Here is a 10113-nt window from a genome sequence, read left to right as displayed (position 1 = left end):
GGCCCGGCTGGCCGCCGCTTTCGGGCCGTCTCTCTCCATTTCCTCCGGTGGAGTCGATCCCCACCACGTCCTCTAGCCATGGATGCCGGTATTGCCCCCGTTCCTATTCTCTCTTTGCCTAGATCTTGCATCTAGTTTTTAGGGGTAATAGGCATTGTTCTTCTCGTCTTTTGGCTAAGGCGAGGCTTGAGTTGGATGGAGATGGCTTCTAGGCACTATGGATTGAAGTTTGGTAGGTTTGTTTTTGAACTTAGCATCTCCAGTAGTGCCAGATCTGACCACGGTAGTAGGGAACCTCCGTTCCCCATCTGGCACGGTACTACCGCTCTCCTCGAGCGGTACTACCGCTCAAGTAGTACTGCCGCTGTTGTGTCACGACACTACCGCTCAAGTGGTAGTGCCGCTATTGGGTCACCGTACTACCACTGGATGCCCAGTTCCATCTTTTCCTACCAAGCTTTGATCCTTGTTGTTTTATTTGGTGGCTTATGCTCTTTCTTTCGTGTGTTTCTTCTGGTCGTGTGTTTTGGTTCCAGGTGATGATCATCCCGAGCAGCAGGTCCGCCGTGTCAACCCCGGTCGTGCAACGTCAAAGCGCTACCGCACTTCTGAGTCAGCAGGTGGTTCCTCTAGTGCTCAACCGCTGCCAGCAGGCGCAACCTCAAGTGCTCCACCGCGACCTCAGCACTCGAAGAGATCTGCAAACAAGCCAAAGGGAAAGACTGTGACTGAGATGACTGCCAAGGAATTTTGGGCAAAGCGTCGCTGCAACCCCTATGAGGAAGACCAAGATCCCACTTTGGTTAACCGCCCGTTCTGGAACCGCTTTCAGTTCTCCATCTTCTTTGATGTGATCAAGGCTAAGAAGAATCACTTTGTTAATGTCCATTCCATCGACACCGATCCAATGGAAAAGGACCCAGAGTACTTTGGTGAAGCCCTTCAGATGTGCACTCAGTTGAACATTCTCAGAATCATGCAATTCAACAAGGACTTTGATGCCGACATCATATCAATTCTATGCCACTGTCCATCTTGGAACTGATGCAGAAAGGACCTTGACTTGGATGACGAATGGCAAATTGCTCACTGTCACGTGGAAGACCTTCATGGAGTTACTTGGGGTGGAAGATTAGAGGCTTGAGAGTCCAGTCGGCTTCCGTCCTCACCGCAATGTCACCTCCACTCACAAGCAAGCTCTCTGGCCCTACTGCTCTCAGAACGTTAACCCCAAGACAAAGAAGGTAACCTATGAGCTATCTACCTATCTGGACATCCTTCACCATGTCTTCCGCGAGACTCTTTTCCCGCACATTGGGAATCTAGATATGGTCCACTCATATCTTGTGGACATGCTTCTCTTCTGCCAGCATGAGAAGGAAGAAACCAATGGAGAGACCCTAGACATTTCTCATGTTATGTGGTCTGAGCTTCTGTCTGCCATTTTTGAGCGCAAGTGCCCGATCTATGGTCCTTTCATCATGCTACTCATTGAGAAGGCCTGGGCACATCACTATCCCAGGGCTGTGCTGGAAACTGGAGAGTTGATTTCTCATGATATCAAACGTATGCGGAAGAAGGACAACTGGGGCACCCAAACCCCTCATTCTGATGCTCCACCTTTTGAGGCTGACATGGAGTTCGAGGTCGATGCTGAGGCCGACAAGGATGAGGACTATGAGCCCTTCGGTGTGGAGCCCTCATGGGCTAAGAGGATTAAGCGCAAGATGAAGAAGCTCTTCTGCATGGAGTCTCATGGCTAGTACATGTCTCATGTCTCTGAGAAGAAGGCCCGCAGACGTCACAAGGAGCTCATGCATCAGTTGGGTGCCACTGTTAATAGCAGATCTGAGGAGAGGATCACTGACGAGGAGGAGTGGGTTCAGCAGCATTGCCCATGGACCGATTCAGACGCCGAGCAGTTTCCAACCGACGACGGAGGTGCAGACAATCATGCTGAGATGTGATGTTCGAGATCATCAGCTTGCTATCACCTGGAGCCGTAGCAACGCTCTTTGCCCTTTTGGTGTCTCGTTGCCAAAGGGGGAGAGAGTTTAGGGATTTGTGTTGTTGCCGTGTTGCGAGTGTGTCTTTGTGGTTTGTGGTGTCTTGTGTTTTCTCATTGTTTTGCTTGGTTTGGTTTGGTGCCAGTGAGACCTAAGTTCTAGACATATGGTGTGAGACATATGCTACCTTATCTTTACCTTTATTATCTATGTCTATTCAGTACTGTAGTATCTTATGAGTTGCATGCTTATCCTGTTTTATACCCTGCTCTCATGTATCATGTGCTTAGAATTTTTGTACTATAAAATATAGGGGGAATTTTGATCCTAATGTGTGTGTCTTGCATTCCAAAGGCACTACTAACTAGGTGCACACATTCAGGGGCAGCTCGTCTATATTTTGTAGTTCTAAGTATCCTTACTTTTATGTCTTTTCCTTGTGCAAATCCCTGGTTGTCATCAATCCACCAAAAAGGGGGAGATTGTTAAAGCATATCTCTCTCGATGTAGTTTTGGTGATTGATGACAACATATTTGCGGACTAACCATGTGCTTTGAGCATTTCAGAGTTTCATCCTTTGGCTCGAGACGATTTCTTTCCCCTCGGAGTGTTTTTCAAGACGGTGCAGCTCTTTCGTTTCTTGTTGGTGGACTAGCTTCGTAGGAGTCACCGTACTATCAAGAGGGGGTCCGCTTTGGTAAGGGTAGGGTGGAATCATCATGTACACTTTCGTTTCACACCCTCTGGGCCTTCCCACGTCGTTGGAAGTTTGATTCCCTGTTGTTTGGGCAGTCTTTGGCCCCAGCGATAGTACCGCGGTGCCCATCGCTAGTACCGCTTGAGGGTCCTTAGCGGCAGTACCGCTGCGGTACCGGGCCACTACCGCCTCGACTCGAGGGGGGCACTTCTCGTGTCGGGTTGAGAGGCACTTGCAGCGGTAGTAGGTGCGGTAGTACCGCTCGAGAGCGGTAGTACCGCCCTGCCACCGCGGTAGTACCGCACTGGGCCTTTCCGGCAGTACAGTGTTGGGCCAGTCCCTCCTCTATCTTCTAGCCCTCTCTAGCTGGGCGGTAGTACCGCTGCCCCCTGCGGTAGTACCGCCCTCTACGGGGTTGTTTAGTGGGGTAACGGTTGGATTGTTACCCCCACTATAAAAGGGGGTCCCCTTCTTCTTCGTTGACTAACCTCTTCCCCAAAAGCTCCATTATTGCTCCAAGCTCCATTTTCGCCCGATCTCTCTCCCTAGCCAACCAAACTTGTTGATTTGCTCGGGAGTAGTTGAGAAGGCCCCGATCTACACTTCCACCAAGAGATATAAAAGGGGATCTTGTTACTCTTGGGTGTTTGAGCACCCTAGACAGTTGAGGTCACCATGGAGACATAGTCCATTGTGGTGAAGCTTCATGGTGTTGTTGGGAGCCTCCAATTGAGTTGTGGAGTTTGCCCCAACCTTGTTTGTAAAGGTCTGGTCTCCGCCTCCAAGGGCACCAATAGTGGAATCACGACATCTCGCATTGTGTGAGGGCGTGAGGAGAATACGGTGGCCCTAGTGGCTTCTTGTGGAGCATTGTGCCTCCACACCGCTCTAACGGAGACGTACTTCCCCTCAAAGGGAAGGAACTTCGGTAACACATCCTCGTCTTCACCGGGTCCACTCTTGGTTATCTCTTACCTTTACTTGTGCAAGCTTATTAGTGTTACTTCTCTTGCTTGCTTGTATGTTCGTTGCTGTTGCATCATATAGGTTGCTCACCTAGTTGCACATCTAGACAACCTACTTTGATGCAAAGTTTTAATTTGGAAAAGAAAAGCTAAAATTATTAGTTGCCTATTCACCCCCCCCTCTAGTCAACCATATCGATCCTTTCAGGGGGCGGCTGGGCGAGAGGGTAGGGACGACAGAGAGGGGTGGCGGCAGCGGCGGAGTAGGGAGGCGACCGGAGAGGTGGCGGAGAGGGCCGGCGGTGGAGTGGGGCGGAGAGAGGGGAAGGAGCGGCGGAAGGCGATGAGCATTTACCCGCCGGCGATGAGAAGACCTGCAGCGACGGTGGCGACTAGGAGGAGCAACCCTAACAGAAGATCGCGAGGAAAGGGAGAGTGTGTCGCGCGAGAGGGGGAGGGGTGGTTTTTTCATGCGGTGTACTGGTAGCACTGGGTATGGATCGGCGCTACTGTTAAGTCAACTAGCTGTAGCGCATGTGCAGAGCCCACGCTACAACTAAGTGGGCTAGTGTGGTGTGCGGTGTGGCCCACTTAATAGTAGCACGGCCCAGGGTAACCAGCGTTGCTGCTAGCTATAGTAGTAGCGCTCTCTGCACCCGGCGCTACTAGTACTTAGGAGTAGCGAGGAAGCCCAAACAGGCGCTACTAGTAAAGTTCTACCTATAAGCCTTTTCCTAGTAGTGTGTTTGAAAAACTTCAAAAATTCAAAAATATTTTTCGCTTATTTTTGGTTTTCTTTTCATGTTTAGTTAGTTTGTAATACAAAAGAAAACCCAAAAATATTTCTCGTTTTTTCTTTTGCTTGTTGAGAGCTTTCCTACGTAAATAGTTTTTCTCATTTTCCTTTGTTACTTTGCTTTCTTCAAAAAAACTAAAAACTCTAAAAATATTTCAATGTGTTTCTCATAATTTATTTTCTTTTTGTTGAGTCGTCGTAGGGACAAGATCACGATGAAATTGTTGAGTGGCTCTCATATGCTTTCTTGTTGATCTAACGAAGAGCCAATATTACCTTGTCTTCTCCCCCGAATAAAATGTTTGCAAATTCCAGTTTTGTCCACAAACACTCTTGCACTATTATTATTTCCATATCATTTGGTCGTGCAAATGAAAGGCAATAATGACGATGATTTGATGAAGTGACTGCGGCAAGGAAAAGACGGTATGAAATCTTCTTGTTTTTGTTTTTGTTTTTGTAAATATGTTTAACTCGGTATCCATGATTCGGCGTATTATGGGTAAACATGTTTGTGATGAAAATTAGAGATTATAGTTGCCCATGAAGGAAAATATACCCTAAAGGCAATAATAAAGTTGTTATTTATATTTCCTTATATCATGATAAATGTTTATTATTTATACTAGAATTGTATTAACCGGAAACTTAGTACATGTGTGAATACATAGACAAACAAAGTGTCACTAGTATGCCTCTACTTGACTAGCTCGTTCAATCAATGATGTTATGTTTTCTAACCGTAGACATGAGTTGTCATTTGATTAACGGGATCACATCATTAGAGAATGATGTGATTGACTTGACCCATACCGTTAGCTTAGCACTTGATCGTTTAGTATGTTGCTATTGTTTTTTTCATGACTTATACATGTTCCTATGACTATGAGATTATGCAACTCCCGTTTACCGAAGGAACACTTTGTGTGCTACCAAATGTCACAACGTAACTGGGTGATTATAAAGGTGCTCTACAGGTGTCTCCGAAGGTACTTGTTGAGTTGGCGTATTTCGAGATTAGGATTTGTCACTCCGATTGTCGGAGAGGTATCTCTAGGCCCACTCGGTAATGCACATCACTATAAGCCTTACAAGAATTGTAACTAGTGAGTTATTTGCGGGATGATGTATTATGGAACGAGTAAAGAGACTTGCCGGTAACGAGATTGAACTAGGTATTGAGATACCGACGATCGAATGTCGGGCAAGTAACATACCGATGACAAACGGAACAACGTATGTTGTTATGCGGTTTGACCAATAAAGATCTTCGTAGAATATGTGGGAGCCAATATGAGCATCTAGGTTCCGCTATTGGTTATTTACCGGAGATGTGTCTCGGTCATGTCTACATAGTTCTCGAACCCGTAGGGTCCGCACGCTTAAAGTTCGATGACGGTTATATTATGAGTTTATGTGTTTTGATGTACCGAAGGTAGTTCAGAGTCCCGGATGTGATCACGGACATGACGAGGAGTCTCGAAATGGTCGAGACGTAAAGATCGATATATTGGACGACTATATATATTTGGATACAGGGATGGTTCCGGGTGAGATCGGGATAATACCGGAGCACCGGGAGGTTATCGGAACCCCCCGGGAGGTATATGGGCCTTAATGGGCTTTAGTGGAAAGGAGGGGAAAGGAGCAAGGGAGGGGGCCGCCCCCCCCCCAAGCCCAATCCGAATTGGGAGGGGGCCGGGCCCCCCTTTCCTTCCTCCCTCATTCCTCTTCCTTCCCTCTCCCTCTCCAAATAGGAAAAGGAGGAGTCCTACTCCCGGTGGGAGTAGGACTCCCCCCTTGGGCGCGCCTCCTACCCTTGGCCGGCCCTCTCCTCCCCCTTTATATACGGAGGAGAGGGGCACCCCATAGACACAACAATTGATCTTTTGGATCTTTTAGCCGTGTGTGGTGCCCCTTTCCACCATAGTCCACCTCGATAATATCGTAGCGGTGCTTAGGCGAAGGCCTGCGACGGTAGAACATCAACATCGTCACCACGACGTCGTGCTGACGGAACTCTCCCTCAAAGCTCGGCTGGATCGGAGTTCGAGGGACGTCATCGAGTTGAATGTGTGCAGAACTCGGAGGTGCAGTGCGTTTGGTACTTGATCGGTCGGATCATGAAGACATACGACTACATCAACCGTGTTGTGCTAACGCTTCCGCTTTCAGTCTATGAGGGTACATGGACACACTCTCCCCTCTCATTGCTATGCATCACCATGATCTTGCGTGTGCGTAGGAAAATTTTGAAATTACTACGTTCCCCAACAGCTCATGCCATTCTTAAGTAGCTAGGAGTGGATGATGATTTATGTTGAGCGTCAACATGCATTAAAATGGTTATGATGTAGTATTTTAGAATGATATCCTCCTCTAAATGATTCAAGTGGCTTGACTTGGCACATTTGAACACATGTAGTTGATTCAAGATCAATGCAGCTTTCATGATATTTACGTTCAGAGTGTTTATATCCTACTCATGCTAGTGTTTAATATTAATTATTCGCAATGCATGATTATGACCGTTAGCGCTCCCTAGTTGGTCTCTTCTCATTCTATTTGTTAGCCTTCGCCTATACTAAGCGGCAATATTTCTTGTGCGTCCAAAATCCTTAAACCAAAGTTGTTTCAGATGAGTCCACTATATCGACCTATATGTGGTATTACCCTGTTGTTCTAAGTAAATTTGCATGTGCCACCTCTAAACATTCAAATAAGCATTTGTTTTGTGTGTTTGTATCGCTCATGGAGCGACATGGGCGGTAAGTATCTTTCATGCTAAGCGGGTTATTCTCACGATGGGTGTTTGTTCATTTGTCATTACATGAGGGAGGCTGGTAATTGGGATGGTCGGTCGTATTATCAAAAATAAAGAAAAATATAATGAAACAACACCCCTAGAAAGTTGATTGTTTGGAGGGGACCAGTGGATTCGGCTAGCCATGGCTTGTGATTGCATGGTTGAGTGGGAGTAAACTTTATCTTTCCGCTTGGAAACCGCCGATAATGTGTTTAGCACGAAAGATATTAAAAAAATCCTCGGTCGTGATGTTGATAGGAAAGACACAGCTCTCAAACTTGTATTCATATCTGATTTAAGCTTTGAGTTTTGGCACCTCTGCAAATCTCTGATTCCCTCTGCAAAGGGTCTATGTCTTCACTTTTATGTTATTTACTTTTATTGTTGAGTCATCACCTTCACATTTTAAGCACCAATCCTGAGAGCGCTATTGTCATTCTTATGCATATAGTACAGTTAATGTTGCGTGCATCATGATTGGATCTCTCCTACCTTGAATTTTAATGTTTAGTGACTACTTGAACTTTAGGGGTGTTCTGCATTTGTATTTTACGGTCTCAGAAAAGGCTAGCGAGAAACCATTTTATTTTGTTATATCATGATTGTTTTGAATTTTATTGGCATTGGAGATATATTATTATTGCTTGCCAATTAATTATGCCATTGATATGGGTAAATATAAATTCTAAGTGCTATCATTTGCATGGTTAGTTTATGATCTTTAATGAAAACTTGGGTGCTATTTAAGCTTATATACGGATAAAAAAAAGTTCGCTTGATATAGTCATGTGATGCATGTTGACGGCGATGCTCTTGATTTTCTTCCAGATAATAGGGATGGTTTGTACTCCCTTCGGTCATTTTTACTCTGCGTACTAGATTTGTGCCAAATCAAACATTACAAACTTTGACCAATTTTTTATTAAAAAATATCAACATCCACAAGATCAAATATATGTACTATGAAACTACATTTGATAATGAATCTAACAATATTGATTTGGCATTGTGATTTTTGATACTATTTTCAATAAGTTTGGTCAAAGTAGAGATAGTTTGACTTTGGACAAAATTTATATGCAGACTAAAAATGACCGTAGGGAGTATTTCGGTGGCAGTGCTCTTGAAGTCTTGATAATTCCTGGCAATGCCATTCAAAATTATAAATGGGAGAATCTGGTTACAACTATCAGAAACAATCAAATTGAAACAATAGGAAATTGGGAAGGCACTGGAAAAAGAAACAGAAAAAAAAAGTAACTCGAATGAATAAGCGTAGTATATGGGACGGTTGTTGGGCCAGGCCCAATGAGGCGAAGAGGGGGCGCGAGTTTCCGGAAAAGGCGGGAAAAAAGAATCGCGCGGGAAGCGCATCGACTGCTCTGCTAAAAAAACTAAACATGGAAATCCATGTCCGACTAGAGCTTGGGACGATGAGGCGAATCCGATTTCAGACGGAAGCGCGTCGTCTGCACACCATATAATCCCCACCCCACCGATCAATCCAATCCCTCCTCAAACACAACTTGCTAGGAAACCATGGCCGTCACGAAAGCGAGAAAAGCAGTCAAGAGATCAACTTGCGCCACCGCCGACGCTGGAGCCGGAGCCGGAGCCAGCAGCTCCATGTCCATGGCGCCTCCGCCCGGTCCCGGCGGGTTGAACGAGCTCCAGCAGCCGCCGCTGCTGCCTCCCGGCGTCTACTTCAACCCGACCAAAGCGGACAGGATGGGGTTCCTCAACCGGTGGATCGCCGGCGACGACAAGATGCCCGACGCGCGGGGGTTCATCCTCCACGCCGACATGTATGACAACGACCCCTACGCGCTGCAGCGGCTGCACCCGCCGGCCAGCGCCCGCGAGGGCAAGTACACGTGGTGGTTCCTCGGCGAGAGCAAGTTCCAGAGCCCGTGCAGCGCGACAGAGAACAAGCGCGCCGACCGCAGCGTCCGGACCGGCGGGTTCTGGCGGGTGGAGCAGAGCAAGGAGGAGCTTCGCGAAGAGGGCGGGCGCAAGAACTGCTTCGGGTTCTACTGCGTCCCGATGAAGCGCAAGACGCCGTGGCTCATGCAGGAGTTCACCAGCGACAGGGACAGGGGCGACGGCAGGAGGGGCGTGCCCGCGCTCCACAAGCTCTACGTCACACCGCGCGCCACCAATGAGGGCCGGAGGGAAGTCTACGGGGAGGACGGCCTGACGGCGAGGAACAAGAAGCCTGTCCCGGCAGACTATTTCGCCGCCGCCGCCGCGCTGATGCCGCCGGGGAGTGTCCGTGGTCTCCGGCAAGAACACGTTGAGCCGCCACGGCCACAGGCGTCGGAGCTGCTGCCTTCGCCCCCGCCCCTTCTTGATTACGGCGACGACGACGATGGCCAATACTTCATGGATGACATAATGTCGTCGGTGGGTCCTCTTCACTACGACGATGGCGAGAAGGGGCAGAACTCCATGGGGCCAGCCAACGTTCTTGGTCAGTACCAGCACCAGCAAGATGAGGACGGGCCTGAGGATAATTTCAGCATCTCAATGAACCAACTCATGAGAATACTTGACAAGCCAGCGGAGACGACGGTCGAGGGGGGAGAACCGGCGTGGGACTCGTTGCCGGATATCGTTGATCATGATGAGTTCGTGAAATTCAACAAGGATGCTTAGATTGCAGCTCCACTTAGACTGAGAGATCCAAGTTCCACTTAGACACACTGATCGCTGGATCTGCTAGCTAGAGACTATTCTTTGGTTGATTAATTTGGTTTGGGGGATTTAATTTGTGTGGGGTTCTAGTCTATGCTAATAGTAGTTCTCCCTGTACCGTGTGTTTGTATTAGACTCAAAAATGTAA

General features: G+C 47.5%; 1 protein-coding gene across 1 annotated transcript; it reads left to right on the top strand.

Annotated features, from left to right (window-relative positions):
- The first annotated feature begins 8778 nt into the window (after positions 1-8778).
- Positions 8779-10113, top strand: LOC123152326 (uncharacterized). The gene has a single exon (XM_044571902.1). The coding sequence runs from the start codon at positions 8811-8813 to the stop codon at positions 9924-9926; it is 1116 nt and encodes a 371-aa protein (XP_044427837.1). The 5' UTR covers positions 8779-8810; the 3' UTR covers positions 9927-10113.

The sequence above is a fragment of the Triticum aestivum genome, chromosome 7A (genome assembly GCF_018294505.1).
Source record: "Triticum aestivum cultivar Chinese Spring chromosome 7A, IWGSC CS RefSeq v2.1, whole genome shotgun sequence".
In the NCBI taxonomy this organism is placed as follows: domain Eukaryota; kingdom Viridiplantae; phylum Streptophyta; class Magnoliopsida; order Poales; family Poaceae; genus Triticum; species Triticum aestivum.
The sequence above is the reverse complement of the archived record's forward strand: the minus strand, read 5'-3'. Positions and strand labels throughout refer to the sequence as shown.